The sequence below is a fragment of the Choloepus didactylus genome, chromosome 4, assembly GCF_015220235.1.
Source record: "Choloepus didactylus isolate mChoDid1 chromosome 4, mChoDid1.pri, whole genome shotgun sequence".
NCBI lineage: Eukaryota > Metazoa > Chordata > Mammalia > Pilosa > Megalonychidae > Choloepus > Choloepus didactylus.
This window is the reverse complement of record NC_051310.1, coordinates 32561168-32577712: the sequence shown is the minus strand read 5'-3', so window position 1 is coordinate 32577712 and position 16545 is coordinate 32561168. Positions and strand designations below refer to the sequence as shown.

General features: G+C 39.0%; 1 protein-coding gene across 5 annotated transcripts in view; it reads right to left on the bottom strand.

Moving 5' to 3' along the window:
* The window catches only part of TMED8 (transmembrane p24 trafficking protein family member 8), a 109485-nt gene that overhangs the window by 16545 nt on the left and 76395 nt on the right, over positions 1-16545 (bottom strand). For 2 of the 5 annotated variants that reach the window (XM_037832196.1, XM_037832197.1), the window contains exon 2: positions 9275-9356. The exons of 1 other annotated variant lie outside the window; for it this stretch is intronic. Coding sequence is in view for 2 of the 4 variants with exons in the window: in XM_037832197.1 (XP_037688125.1) it covers positions 9275-9356 (82 nt within the window). In the remaining 2 variants the exon portion in view is untranslated. Of the gene's footprint in view, positions 1-3828; positions 3955-9274; positions 9357-16545 lie in introns of those variants that run through there. 2 more of the 5 variants (XM_037832198.1, XM_037832199.1) reach the window with 2 other exon arrangements.

Below are 16545 nucleotides of genomic sequence, written 5' to 3'. Positions count from 1 at the left end.
ATTATTGTGGAAACATCAATTGCTTCCTTTAGTTTTGCCAGTGTTTCTCTCATGTATTTTGTGCCACCTTGATTGGGTGCATAGACATTTACGATTCTTATTTCTTCTTGCTGAATTGCCCCTTTTATTAGTATGTAGTGGCCTTCTTTCTCTCTGAAAACATCCCTGCATTTGAAGTCTATTTTATCTGAGATTAATATTGCTACACCTGCTTTCTTTTGGCTGTAGCTTGCATGAAATATTTTTTTCCATCCTTTCACTTTCAGTTTCTTTGTGTCCCTGTGTCTAAGATGAGTCTCTTGTATGCAACATATTGATGGTTCATTTTTTTTGATCCATTCTGTGAATCTATATCTTTTAATTGGGGAGTTTAATCCATTTACATTCAACGTTATAACCGTGAAGACATTTCTTGAATCGGCCATCTTATCCTTTGGTTTATGTTTGCCATATTTTTCCCTCTCTCTATTAATATCCTTTATTGTACCCATACCGAATCTCTTTAGTACTGAACCTTTCTCCAAGTCTCTCTGTCCTGTCTTTGTTTCTCTGTCTGTAGGGCTCCCTTTAGTATCTCCAGTAGGGCAGGTCTCTTGTTAGCAAATTCTCTCAGCATTTGTTTGTCTGTGAAAAATTTAAGCTCTCCCTCAAATTTGAAGGAGAGCTTTACTGGATAAAGTATTCTTGGCTGGAAATTTTTCTCACTCAGAATTTTAAATATATCGTGCCACTGCCTTCTTGCCTCCATGGTGGCTGCTGAGTAGTCACTACTTAGTCTTATGCTGTTTCCTTTGTATGTGGTGAATTGCTTTTCTCTTGCTGCTTTCAGAACTTGCTCCTTCTCTTCTGTGTTTGACAGTGTGATCAGTATATGTCTCGGAGTGGGTTTATTTGGATTTATTCTATTTGGAGTTCGCTGAGCATTTATGATTTGTGTATTTATGTTGTTTAGAAGATTTGGGAAGTTTTCCCCAACAATTTCTTTGAATACTCTTCCTAGACCTTTACCCTTTTCTTCCCCTTCTGGGACACCAATGAGTCTTATATTTGGACGTTTCATATTATGTATCATATCCCTGAGGTCCATTTCGATTTTTTCAATTTTTTTCCCCATTCTTTCTTTTATGCTTTCATTTTCCATTCTGTCATCTTCGAGGTCACTGATTCGTTGTTCAACTTCCTCTAGTCTTGTACTATGAGTGTCCAGAATCTTTTTAATTTGGTCAACAGTTTCTTTAATTTCCATAAGATCATCCATTTTTTTATTTAGTCTTGCAATGTCTTCTTTATGCTCTTCTAGAGTCTTCTTGATTTCCTTTATATCCCGTACTATGGTCTCATTGTTCATCTTTAATTCTTTGAGTAGCTGCTCTAGGTGCTGTGTCTCTTCTGGTCTTTTGATTTGGGTGCTTGGGCTTGGGTTATCCATATCGTCTGGTTTTTTCATATGCTTTATAACTTTCTGTTGTTTTCGGCCTCGTGGCATTTGCTGAACTTGATAGGGTTCTTTTAGGGTTTGTAGACCTATTGAAGTCCTTATCTCTAATTTATCAGATCTACAGCTTCGTGGAGTACACTTTCTCTAACTAACCAGCAGGTGTCGTCCACGAGCCACCTGTTCTCCACAAGCCAGTTCTCCCCTGCTTAGCCTTTTTGGTGAGTGGGGGAGTGAGTCTTGTGGGGTCCAATTGGTGTACCAAGGTTGCGTGTGTAGTTGGTGTTGCCTGCCCTGTATGTGGGGCGTGTTTCTGGGCAGTCGGGGAGGAGGGGTGGCCCTATCAATCAAATCTCCCTGGTGATCCTAGAGTTTTAAAGCTGCTGCAATAGTCTACTCCTTCAGTTCAGTCCTGCCACAGTTTGTCTCTGCCACTGACCCACAGTCCTTGGTATTGGCGTATGGCTTCTGAGACTTGCAAGTGGGCCCCTCTTCCAGGCTGTGCACCCCGGGTCCTCTGTTGAGGGATGACTGTGCTATGTCACAGGTGAGTACCGTCCCCCCAGGGCAGTTCTGGGCTGCTGGGCTGTGTAGGGAGGCTCCCAGTCTGCTCAAATGATGGCTGAATGGGGCTTTGTTAATTCACACTGCTCCACCTTCCCAACTCTGGGACAATCAGCTGAGGTTGCAGGGAAGGCTAATGTCCACGCCCAGTTTTGTGGTGTGTGCCTGTTATTTGAAGCACTTCCGTCACACTGGGTTGTCTGGGGCAGCTCTGGGCTATGGGGCTGGCGATGGGCAGGAGTGTTTCCTGTCCACCAGGATGGTGGCTGTGAGCGGACACCCCCCTTTTCTTGGGAAGTTGTGTTGTTTAGTGAATTTTCTCAGCCACTGGATTATTGCCTTTTGTCTCAGAGCTCTCTTAGTTCTGCTCTTGACTTGACGTGCCCAAATTGAAAGTCTTTGAAGCTTTCTGTATTGGGCTTCTTAGAGTAATTGTTTTAGAAAAAGAAAAAAGGATTAAAAAAAAAAAAAAAAGGGCCCTCCTCAGAGATCTAATGGGTTATTGAAATGCTAATAGACAAAGCAACCAGGGCCATTAAGGAAAGGTCCACAGGGCAGAGAGATCAGCTTTTCTTCGGGATTTGCATATGCGCCTCAGGGCCTCAGCTCGGGCCTGGGCTCTGCCCTTCCCCTTTCTATGTTCTCCAGAACTCCAAAAATCCTCCGCTTTTATTTTGGAGTTTTTCGTGTTGTTTTTTTTCTATGCCTGTCTCCTCTCTGCTGGGCTGGCTGCTCTCAGATTCTCTGGTGTCTGGTCTCAGTCTATCTATGGTTGGAGTTTGGATCAGTAGAATGAGTTTCCGATAAGGGCTGCCACTGCAGTTCTCCCTTCTCCTTCCCGGAGCTGACAGCCCCTCCTCCCACGGGACTGAGCCTGGCAGGGAGGGGCGCGGGTCCCCTGGCCGCAAAAACTTACAGATTTCGCTGATCTCAGCAGTTCGACATTTTCATGAGTGTTGTATGAAGCATGCCCAAAGTCAGATTGTTCTGTGGTGTCCAGTCCACGCAGTTCCTGGCTTTCTACCTACTTTCCTTCACTGGAGGATGGCCAGTGGTATCCGGAAAACCTCTGTCAGCTGGGAAGGCACGTGGCTGGTGTCTGCTCCAAAGTTCTGGTTTCAAATTGGCTTTCTCCCAGGATGTTCCTCTCTAGGCTGCAGTTCCTCAAAAATGTCACTCTTAGTTGCACTTGGGGAAATTGTCCTCTCTTAGCTTCTCCGGAGCAAGAGTCTGCTTTCAATGGCCATCTTCAAACTGTCTCTCATCTGCAGTTCCTGTGCTTTCTTCAAAGTGTCCCTCTTGGCTGTAGCTCCTCTTCAAAATGTCACTCTCAGCTGCACTCTCTTTCCCTTTTTAAGCACATTCATCAACTTTCCGAATGATTGAAACAAAACTATTTGCATAGTTGATTTTAAAGAATGATTTGTGTTCCCCCTGGTCTTGAGAGAACAGATAATTACTAAGTTACAGGGCTGTCACTCAACACCCCAGGCCTTTTGGAAATCTATGGCCAATAAAAGGCCTGGATTCTTTAAAGCGGCACTTATCAAAGTATAGTCCAGGGACCTGGGATGTTCAAGGCCTTTTCAGGGGAGTCTGTGAAGTCAAGACTAAGATATTTGCTTTTTTTCATTCTCATTTTCTTAAGAGTATACAGTAGGGTTTTTCAGAGACTACATAACACGTGATATCACAACAGATTGAATGCAGAAGCAGATATGAGAACGCTGCTGTTTTATTAAGCCATTAAAGAGATTCACAAAGTCTCTCTTCTCACCAAATTATTTTTGCTTTAGAAAATAGTTATTTTTTATTAAAAACTTAATTACATTAATGTGCAGTGGGTTCATTGTTTCCTTCCTTCCTCAGGTGCAAGGCTCTGGGCACTGGCAGATCTGTTCCCACCTTTATGCGGCTCCAAGCCTTCCTTCTTTCCTTCCCTTTCCTTCTCTTTCCTTTTTGAAACATAAACAAGAAAAATCACTGCTAGTTTATAAATTACCTCTTCTTCAGATAAACAGAGCCATCATTTGGAATATCTAGTTACTCCAGCCTATCTCAGAACAAACAAGAGGTAGTTACTATAAAAACTAGAGCTGTAGATACTAGTTGATTTTTACAGGTTTGCTTGAATAATCCAGTTTAAGTCGTAAATTAGCCTAGGCTGTGGGCATTTTGTCTAAAACCTAGAAATTACAGTCTATTTTTGTTTCTCGACAAATACTATTTATAATCTGCTTCCTTGACTAGAAGGTGAGCTTGATGATGGCAGGGACTGGCTCTTACTCCCGCTGTATGCATGACATCTTTGTGCTCCAACCTCATATTCTAGAACCTTCTCCTTGCCCAGTCCAGTCAACCACGATGGCCTCTTGAATCTTTGGTATTCCTCAAACACCTTGAGCACTCTCCCACTTGAGATCTTTGTGCTTGCTGTTCCCTCTGCCTAGAACAGCCTTCTCCTGGTTACCTTATGGCTTACTCCTTCAGATTTCTGCTCAGCTATCATTTTCTTAGAGAGGCTTCCCAGATGTCCCTGTAAACATTGGCTCACCCCTCCTCTGCTCTATCACTCTTAACACCCTCACTCTGCTTCATTTTTCTATACTTCACTTATTACTGCCTGATATATTATACCATGTTTTGTTTATTCCAAGATGCATGTTTTGTTTTGTTTTTCAGATTTTAATACAACAGAATATAGAGTGTCAAAAATCTCCTCTTCCAGAGGAGATTTACGTTTGCTGCTGCCAGGGCTTGGGGGTACTACCGACCTGAGATGATTTTAAATTAAATTCTGTTTAAGGAGTTTTTATAGACCACAGTGGTAGAATGAATTTAGACAACAAACTGGTGACTACCTAATTGTGGTTCTTACTAGAGGAGCTATTTTTCCTCCTCTAATCCAGTCCCAAGGATGAGAGATTCAAGTTTCTTTGCTGTTCTTTTCTGTGGGTAGGGATATTTTTTCTTATTTATCTTTTCACTGAAGGTATAGGTTTTTGGTGTCCCAGCTCCATGTAGGGATCTTTTATTGGACTCTTTCTTGGGCTTTTATTTTCTTTTCTTAGTGGTATGTAAGAAGCAGTACATCTTATAGTTGACAGCAACTTAAGATTCTAGGAAGTGTAATGTAGGCTTGTTTTCTGTCTGCCTGCCCTACTAGAATATAAGCTCCATGAGAGCAGAGTCTTGGACTGTTTTGTTCATTTGCAGTATCATCAGTACCTAGAACAGTACCAGTTACATAGTAGGTTCTCAATAAATATCTGTTGAATGAATAATTAGTAGACACCCAATAAATATTTAATGAATAAATGAATAAGTTAATTTTTGTTTGGGAATAAGAGTAGTTTGGGATCAGACTATATTTATAACATCCATTAGGTAAGAATACAATAGTTAATATGAACCATCAGCTTTACCTTACTGTTTATATATGGCATCTAAAATTTAGTCTCTTAATTGCCTTCAGCATGCTATTTGCATAAATATGGCTCTTCTCATTAAAGAATTGTTTTAAATAGGACATGCAACCATCACATACATTTAATATTCGTATTGGCATTTTATTCTCTGAAAAATCAGTGAAGGGTATTTTGGGAATGGTAAACTGCAATCACTTGATGCTCAAGATAAGACACACAAAGGAAAACCCCCACTTTAAGCTTTCTGGTTTGTACTGACCTGGAGCAGGGAAGCCATCTCAAAGGCAGGGGAGGGCCTGTTTGGCTGGCCAACCTCACTAGAAAAGACAGAGTTGTGCCCTTTCCATTTCCAATATACACAAAGCACAAGACTAAGCTTCAGGTGTCAAGCTTGCTGGATTTTTTTCTTCACATACTAGATTTTAGAAACAAAACTTTAAAAATGAAAACTCGTTTTGTCTAAGAATGTACTATGCTCCTCAGTCAAAAAATTTATTTACTCTTAGGAGGAAAAAACAATTCTATGCTCAAGCCCATTCCCCAAAGATCCTTTGAATCAACACGTGCAGCAAAGGGGTGGTGGCAGGACGATAGAAAGGAGTTCTCCGCAGGCGATTTGATGAGAACATAAATTGTCTCAAATAACCAAAGCCTTTAGGAGAATGTGTCTTCTAAAAAGATTGTTATATATAATAACCAAGTAGCTCTAAGCATAGAACTAACTATTGCTAGTGAGGAGAACAAGCTTTAGAGTTGGACAGACTTAAAATTGTGTGAATTTGAGCAATTTTCTGAACTCACTGTGTTCCATTTTCCTCATCTGAAAATCAGGTATACTTATTTCATGAGGGTTATTATGAGGATTAAACAAATAATACTATATTAATATAGTATTTAGTACATTGAGACACTTAGTTACAGAGAAACATTCAATAAAGTATGGCTATTATATTATTATCACCAACTAGGTTATAATTACATTAACAGTATCTTCCATCATCTGAATTTTGAGAAAAATAAATTTTATTTCATATATAAAGGAAAGAAGAAAGAACTTCTAAAAAGGACTCAAAAAGTAAGAGGTTTTTAAAATACTTGACACCCTCGGCCCCAGTCATCAATTTTGAAGACTGGTATAAGATATGGAGACAACAGATTCTACTGGACAATATTGTATAATACCCCAAGTCAGGGTTCTTAAAATACAGCTTTTCATTAATTAAGCCATTAATGTTTTCATTGCTTTCCATTCATTCTAGGGCTTAGCACAACTCTTTTTCCTACACCCTTTGGTATCAATGATGGTGGATGGATTCAAATGGAAAGAGAGGCAAATTAAGAATGATAACCTGAAGGTCACCAATTGTTTAATCTGAAAATTACATAATAAAAAACACTTCCAATAGTGTTTGTATATATACACATATATACATACACACACAATGTACACATGTATGTGAATTTTTTTGTGTAAAATCCCAACATACATCCTCTTACAAGTTGTGCTGGTTTGAATGTATTATGTCCCCCAGAAAAAGCCATATTCTTTCCAAATACAAAATACATTCATTTCATCACAATATCACAAAAACTTAAACCATTTCAGTAGCAAAAGTTAAGTACAAAATCCCATCAAAATCAAATACAAGCGTGGTCAGTCCTAAGGCATACTTTTCCTTTAGCTTTGGATCTGTGGACTTAGAACAAGTTATATGCTTCCAATATACAAAGGAGGGACATTCACAGGATAAACATTTCCATTGCCATAAGGAGAAACAGTAAGGAAAACAGGGTTAACAGGAGCAAAACAGTTCCTAAAACCTGCAGGACAAACTCCATTAGATTTCAAAGTCTGAGAGTCATTTACAGAACAACACTGCATCCTTGGGGCTTGAGAGAGTGGAAGCCTAACCCTTCCTAAGGGCCTTTTCGGCAGCCCTTTCCTCTCCAAATGCTTAGGTGAGTGCTCCAACATACCCACACATTGGGGAGACCACCTTCTCGGCCCCACCCTCCTCAAACATCGGGGCTGCTCCCGGATTCCCTTCCATCTCCGGGGCACACACTCAACCCCTTCAGAACAGTGTGGTGGCAGCCAGGCTCTCCCCAATTCCCTGGGAATGTGCTCCACCCTCTTTGGGACCTCGGGTGGCAAAACTTCCAGAGCATCGAGGTGGAATGCCCACCCTCGACCTCCGGGGCAAACTCACCCTTTCCATGCTTGTGGGCTGCTCCACTCTCCCAGCCCAAGGCCTCTTGACTCCAGACCTCAACCTCCATGGCTCTGTCTTTGAAGAAATTTTTCCTGCAATTTGTTCCTTGTCTGTCTCCTCCAGTCCAGACTGGCAGCGGCTCTGTCTATAAAGTTCTCGCAAAAATTCTGTTGGCTTTGCATGAAGCACACAGGGGTCAAAGCCATCAGACAATAGGAGTTTCCACAAATCCTTTCTGGATAATTCCATCTCCAATCTTGGCTTGTACTGAAATGGAGGCTGGGTTCCATGTTTGGTTACATACTCACATTGGGCTGTAGCTTCTGGGATTCCACCCCCTGGAAGCTCATAATTTTCCAAGCCATCAACTTCTGGTTTCTTTGAACCCAAGAGTTCAGTTCTAAGTTTATCTCTCTCTGCTCACATTTTACTATAAGCTGCAAGGAGAAGCCAGGGTATATCCTCCACAGGTAGTATTCCAGTTTGTCACTTTTAAATTCTTCCTTCCATCTGACACCAGGACTCAATTTTGCCAAATTCTCTGCCACTTTAAAACAAGGTTCGCCTTTCTTCCAGTTCACAACAACACATTGATCATCTCTGTTCAAGGCCTCATCAGAAGTATCTTTAGAGTCCATATTTCCATAAACAGTCTCTTTAAAGCAGTTTTGGCCTTTTCTGTCAAGCTTCTCACAACTCTTCCCCAAACTCCCCATTATCCATTTAAAAAGCTGTTCCAACATGTTTGGTATTTGCAAACTCAGCAGCAAAAGCACCCCACCTTCTGGTACCAAAATCTGTTCTAAGTTTGCTAATGCTGCAGAATGCAAAACACCAGAGATGGATAGGCTTTTATAAAATGGGGGTTTATTTGGCTATACAGTTACAGTCTTAAGGCCATAAAGTGTCCAAGGTAACACATCAGTAATCAAGTACCTTCACTGGAGGATGGCAAATGGTATCCGGAAAACCTCTGTTAGCTGGGAAGGCACGTGGTTGGCGTCTGCTCCAAAGTTCTGGTTTCAAAAATGGCTTTCTCCCAGTACGTTCCTCTCTAGCAAGCTCGCTCTTCTTCAAAACATCACTCACAGCTGCACTCATGTTCAGTCTCTTTTTCGGCATGTTTTATATGGCTCCACTGATCAAGGCCCACCCTGAATGGGTGGGGTCACACCTCCATGGGAGTATCCCACCAAAGTCACCACCCACAGCTGGGTGGGGCACATTCCAAGCAAATCTAATCAGCACCAAAAGTCTATCCCACAAGACTACATCAAAGATAATGGCATTTGGGGGACACAATACATTCAAACCGGCACACAAGTCTACCTGGTATCTACTTCAAGTGTTTTAATTCTTGAATGTGGTCTTCAAGAGAAGTTAAATGAATATACACTAGACTATTTGTTACCATTTTATTCTCTGAGAGTAAAAGAAAAATTTATAGTCCGAAATAGACCCGAGATTGCTTATAAACACACTTCAGGGTTAATTAATTAATGACAAAACCATCCACACTCTTCACTTCAACTTGACTTTCCCCTTAAAAGTCACTCTCCATTTCTTTCACCAATTCCTTATTCTAGAAGACAAAACCCTGGAAGCTTTTTATCTAGAGCAATTACTTTCCCTACCTGTGGGGTGAGGAATGGGGTACTGGATCAGAAGCAGAAGCCACTGGAGAGGTGATGTTGCTGTTTTCTAGATCTTTGTTCTCTAGAAAATCATGGAAAGAAAGAATTCAATATCTGAGAGAAGATATAATCATAATCACCTTGTATCTTCTTTTTAAAAATCTAGCAGTTTCAACCAGTTTTCTCTTCCCCAAAATATTATGGCTATAAACTTTATGTTCTGGGAGGACTACCATATAAATTATTCAAGCCATCACATTCAACAGACAGACATAATCCATTCATCAAAAAGAACCCATTTTCCAAAACAAGTCTCCACAGAATTAATCTTAATTCATGAAACCTATTTCTCAGAAAGCAGATGGTTAAATGATGCAAAACACAGAGGACAGAGTAGGATATAGGATAAAATGGACTAGAGTTCAGTAGAAAAGTATGAATTGCTCCCTCTACATTCAATAAGCTCAGATCATTAGTATCCAGGGTTAAAGATTTTCATAATTTCATTCATTCATCCACTCACTCATTCATCAATAATTTATTGAATAACTGTTTTGTTCCCTCAAGAAGTATTATAAGTGAAATACATAATGAAATCCAGGTTCCCAAGCTCACAAGCCTAGGTATTATTATCATAGCCGTTTTGCAGGTAAGGAAACTAAGGCATAGAGCCAGGATTCAAACCCAGGGACTGGAGCTCTTAACCATTAGGTGCTATTCATTAAATGTTCATTCGTCTTTCCTTGAGTGCTCAGATGATAGCATATGACTCAGTGTATTTTTGTAGCCCCTACTTTAATTTCCTGCTGTTAAGATAACAAGAAACGGAAGTCCACAGCGCAAAATACAACTCAGTAAAGAAAACCACAAATACTGAAAGCTTCAGTAGTTGGTAACAACATTAAAGTGAAAATGTCAGGCAATTATTTGTGATCAGATCTTAATCTATTCTCTTTCCATATGTAAGATCTATTTTTCTTTTTGTCAATTCACAGTCACTTGAGTCAAAAGATCTTAGAACTCACACCACCTGATTTTCCTCCCAATGAAGGAAATGCGTCTAAGACTGTAATCAGACGTTTCGCAGTCTCTGCCACTCTGTCAAGAGGCCCATTCCACCAAGGGACATGCTAATAGAAAGCTTTCTTATGCTAACCTAAATAAAATCTGCCTCCTAATAAATTTTACTCTTCAATTATTCCCCCCCACAATATGCTTTCAAATATTTACAGCCTGCCATCACATTTCCTCCGAGTTCCTTCTCCCCAGGCTGGCCATCTCCAGCTCCCTCAACCAGTCCTTAGCTGCCCTCTGGCCATGCTGACCTCCTTCAGTTGTTCCACTTAGTTTGTTCCATTTAAAGTGAGGAGCTAAAAGGACAGCTTTTTCGGATGTCTTCTAATCCACACAGAGTTAAGAGACAAAAACCTCTTAATAAGGACACAATATTTCCTGAAATAATATTCAGGTATTAGATTGTTTCAGCTGCTAAATAAGTCAATCAAAATCTCCAGGGCTTAGAAAATAAACATTTTCTAAGGCCAATATTTCCTAAGCTCATTTTTTTTTTCTTTTAAGAGTGAGTATTGGTTTACAGAAAAATCATATAGAAAATATGGAGTTTCCAAATACTGCCCCCCCACCCCCCCCACACACACAGTTTTCCCTATTATTAACATTTTGCATTACTGCGGTTTATTTGTTACAATTGAACCAATATTATTATATTATTAACTAAAAGCCCATAGTTTACTTTAGGGTTCGCTCTTTGTGTTGTATAGTTCAATGGATTTTTTTCCCCTATGCTCTATTTTTGAAATATACTTTTAGAGAAAAATTTACTTCTTAACTTAAATGTAGGACTTTCCATATCCATAATATTGATTTCAAATTTGCTTTTTGAAATTACAAAAATATATGCTTTGCTAATTGCAAAACAAACAAAATTCAGGTAAGAAAACATTTTGCAGGTACCCTTTTTGGGGACTGAATCATGTACCCCGCAAAAGAACATGCTCAAGTCTTAACCTGAGTTCCTATGGGTGTGAAATGATTTGTAAATAGGACCTCTGAAGATGTTATTATTAGTTAAGGTGTGGACTCTTTTGTGAATGAGATCTTCAAAGGTCCTATTCAGATGAGGCCAGACTGAATCAGGGTAGCCTCTATCCACATGGCTGGAGTCCTTATAAGCAAAGGAAACTCAGTTATAGTCGGTAAGAAGTCAGAAGTCAGCAGAAACAAGAGGGCGCGAGGAGAGAGAAATCACCATGTGACAGAGGATTGCTGGAATGCCTCATACTCCAGGAGAAAGCAAAACCGTGAGGCAATAAATTCTCATTGTTTAAGCCAACTTGTTGTGTGGCATTTGTCATGCAGCCCCGGTAAACTAAGACACCATTCCAGACTTCATTTCCTTAAAAAAAAATTTTTATTATTAAAAAAAGTCCATTATTCATGGAAGAAAAATCAGGAAATAGAGATAATAAAAAAAACAAAACAAAAAATGTGCAAAAATCAACAAACAATAACCCAACTACCCAAAGATAACCACTGTGTAACATTTTGGTGCATGTCCTTTCAGAAATAAATTTATAAATAAATTTATATATGTATATATTTTACATATTTATGTATTTATACTATATGTATTTCTGAAAGGGCATGCACCAAAATGTTAATAAACATTTTTCATGAACATTTTTCAGGGTCCATAAAAATAGGGCTATATCATAATTTTAAACAGCTACAGATGATCCCATAAGTTCTTTAACCAATTCCCAATCCTCTATTGTTAGAGCTTGAAATTGTTTCAAGTCTTTCACTGTTATGTACAATGATGCTTTATTAGAGGTGCCTACATCTCTTCTGAAGGACCTGTCTTGTACAGAGTCTTGGAAGGGGCAATCCCTGTAACTGAGGTACCCTGTGTTGGCCATGGCTCATTGATTTTGGGTGATCACCTGCCCAAAAGTCAGTGTGACTCTCTTCCCAAAAACCTGCAGTTGGTATTAGAGACAAACATAGACTGTGGAGAGCCTCAGTCAGGTCTGGGGCATTCCATTTGGGAGAAACCTTAGCAGGCCACAAAAAAGCAGATGCCTAAAAGAGAACACAATTTTTGTGGAAAGAGGAAAACAATGCATTCAAGCAAAGAGAAGAAACAATGAACCTTAGGGTCCAGAAGGAAAACAGACATGGAGAACAAAGAAGCTAATTCCCATGAGGTCCAACTGTGCTCCCTGAAATTAGATTTTGAGGGAATCCTTTATGTACTAACAATAAGCTCTCTTTGTGAAATATATCATACATATAAAAGACTGTGTGAAAAGCAGGCATAGAGTAATAATATTAATAATACAAACACTTGTGTACTCAGTAATACAAACACTTGTGTACTCACTAACTAGATTATTAGCACTCTTAGAAGCCCCCTGCCTGAAGTCCCTTCCCAATCATATCTTTTCCTGTTCTGAATTTTGAGTAAATTATCCATTATTCTTACATATTTTAATAACAATACTACTTTTTTAAAGACATTTTTACTGTAGAAAATTCTAAACATATATAAAATTAGGCAATAGTAGAATGAAGACTCATGTACCCATTCTCAATTTCCTGGTCTTGTTTCATCTATATCATCCCACATCCCACCATCCAACACACTTAACACACACGTTAGATTACTTAAAACAAAACCCAGACACCATTATATCCATTTAGAATGAATCTCTTCACTTTCAACATAGGTAGAATATCATTATCATTATAAATTTGATGATCCCTCAATATTATCTAATACCCAGTCCATGTTCACATTTCTCCAGTTGTCTCACAGATTTGTTTTAAACAGGATCCAAATAAGGTTCACATGCTAAATTTAGCTTGTCTCTTATATCTCTTAATCTATATCAATCCTCACCACACTGTTTGTCATAATATTTGTTGAAATTAAAAAAAAAAAAAATCCACAGGTCACCTGAGTTGTAGAATTTTCTGCATTCTGGATCTGACTGATTGAATTTTCACGGTGTCACTTAACATTCTTCTATCCATTGTGCAACAATTTGGAGCTATGTACCCCAGAAAAACATGTTCTTAAACACAATCCATTCCTGTGGGTGTGAACCCGTATAAACAGGACCTTTTGATGAGGTTACTTCAGTTAAGGTGTGACTCGACTGAATCAGAATGGGTCTTAACCCTATTATTGGAATTTTAATAGAGAAGACCTCAGAGAAGAAAGAGAGCACAGCTAGAAGCTATAAGTCGAAGGAACACAGAGAAGCCAACAGAGGCCACCATGTGCACTGCCATGTGATAGAAAAAGCCAAAGGCCAAAGATTACCAGCAGCCCGTCCCAGAACACCAAAGACTTCTAGAAGAAAGCATTACCTTGATGATGCCGTGATTTTGGACTTCTCCTATCCTCAAAACTGTAAGCCAATAAACTCCCGTTGTTTAAGCTAACTCGTTGTTTTAGTAGCCAGGAAACTAAAGTACAGCATATTTCCTGTAAACTGGTAGTTAAATCTAGACCTGTGCTAAATTTAAATTTAAATGAACTAAAACTAAAAATTATTTTAATTTAGCCCTATAGTCTTACTAGCCATATTTCAAGCACAAAAATAGTCAGGTGTTGCTAGTGGCTACTACTCTGGACAGCACAGAGACCTTTTCATCATCAAAGAAAATTCTATTGGATAGTGTTGATTTAGAGGTTTGACTAGACTCAGGTTCAATTTTGTTCTCAAAAGAATACTACAGAGATGGTGCTATGTAATTCCTACTGCATCCCAACAGGAAGCACATAATATATGGCTGCCCCAACTTTAATGATGTACAGATTGATCACGGGGATCATGTTTTCAATCCAATCCACTATGAACTCCTCATTAATCTTTTCCAGGATGGCTCTGTGATCATTGTCTAAAATACAGCCTTTATTCCATTAGGCTGGAAAATGATGTCTCTAATTCTGGTACCTTTTATATTTATTATGTGGGATTCTTCTATAAAGAATAACTTTCCACCATCAACTATTTGGCTATCCTGAAATATTTAGTATTTTTATTTGTAAAAGAAAGGATGAAGGATTGCTTCTTTACCAACTCTCAGTACATGGAGTTAGAAACATAGGTGACCAATGATTTTTGTTGTTTTTGGGGGTTTTTTGCCACTTTTTTTTAAAATTGAGATTGTTCACAAACCACACAATTATCCAAAGATCCAAATGTACAATCAATTGCCCATGGTACCATCATACAGCTGTGCATCCATCACCACAATTAAATTTTTTTCCAATTTTTAGAACATTTTCATTACTCCAGAGAAGAAAAGAAAAGAAAAAAAGGAAACTCAAATCCTCCCACACCCCTAACCACCCCCCCATCCATTACTGATTTATAGTACTGGTATAGTACATTTGTTACTGCTGATGAAAGAATGTTAAAATACTACTAACTGTAGTATATAGTTTGCAATAGGTATATTTTTTCCTATATGCCCCTCTATTATTAACTTCTAGTTAAAGTGTCATACATTTGCTCTAGTTCATGAGAGAGACTTCTAATATTTGTACAGTTAATCACAGACATTATCCACCACAAGATTCACTGTTTTATACATTCCCATCTTTTAACCTCCAACTTTCCTTCTGGTGAAATATGTGACCTTTCCACCACATTCACAGACCATTCAGCACTGTGAGTCATTTTCACAACATGCTACCATCACCTCTGACCACTTCCAAATGTTTAACTTCATCCTAGTTGAACATTCTGCTCATAATAAGCAACCACTCCCCATTCTTTAGCCCCATTCTATATCCTGGTAACATATTTCATGTCTATAAGTTTACATATTATAATTAGTTAATATCAGTGAGACCCTGCGATATTTGCCTTTATGTGTCTGACTTATTGCCCTCAAGGTTTCTTCATCAACCCATTTTTTTTAAGACGGTTTTGTTCACACACCATACATTCCATCCTAAGTAAACAATCGAGGGTTCCCTGTGTAGTCATGTATTTATGTATTCATCACCATCGCCACTATCTATGTAAGGACATCTCCATTTCTTCAAGAAGGAGGAAGAGTCAAAGAAGGTAGAGAGACAAAAGAAAAAAAAGAAAGAGAGAACAAGAAATATGACAGCTAAGAAGCGACAAAAGGAAAGACAGCATTAAACCAAAGTAGAATAAAGAGTCAGACAACATCACCAGTGTGAAGAGCCCCATACCCCTCCCTGATATCCAGCCCCCCATATGCATTTAGCTTTGGTATATTGCCTCTGTTACAATAAAGGAAGGTGTGCCAGTTTGAATGTATTATGTCCCCCCAAACGCCATTATCTTTGATGTAATCTTGTGTGGGCAGACCAATCAGTGTTAATTAGATTGTAATTCTTTGAGTGTTTCGGTGGAGATGCACCTCACCCAACTGTGGGTAATGACTCTGATTGGATAATTTCCATGGAGGTGTGGCCCACCCATTCAGGGTGGGTCTGAATTAAATTACTGGAGCACTATATAAGCTCAGACACAAACCACAAAGACAAAGTTGGGGAGAACTGACTTGATGGGAATAGGTGACTCACGCACGCCATCTGCTGGTTAGTGAGAGAAAGTATACGCCACCAAGCTGTAGATCTGACAAATTGGAAATTGGTATTTGTTATATCCAGAAAGAACCCTATCAAGTAAAGCAAATGCCAAGAGGCCAAAAACAGAAAATTTTAAAGCAGCAAGAGAAAAGCAATTCACCACATACAAAGGAAACAACATAAGACTATGTTGTGACTACTCAGCAGCCACCATGGAGGCAAGAAAGCAGTGGCATGACATATTTAAAATTCTGAGAGAGAAAAATTTCCAACCAAGAATACTTTATCCAGAAAAACTCTCCTTCAAATTTGAGGGAGAGCTTAAATTTTAAACAGACAAACAAATGCTGAGAGATTTTGCTAATAAAAGACCTGCCCTACTTCAGATACTAAAGGGAGCCCTACCAACAGAGAAACAAAGAAAGGAGAAAGAGATATAGAGAATTTTAACAGACATATATAGTACCCTACATCCCAAATCACCAGGACACACATTATTCTATAGTGATCAGGGATCTTTCTCCAGAACAGACCACATGTTGGGACATAAAACAAGCCTCAATGAATTTTAAAAAAAATTTGAATTTATTCAAAGCACATTCTCTGACCACAATGGAATACAAATAGAAGTCAATAACCATCAGAGACCCAGAAAATTCACAAACAA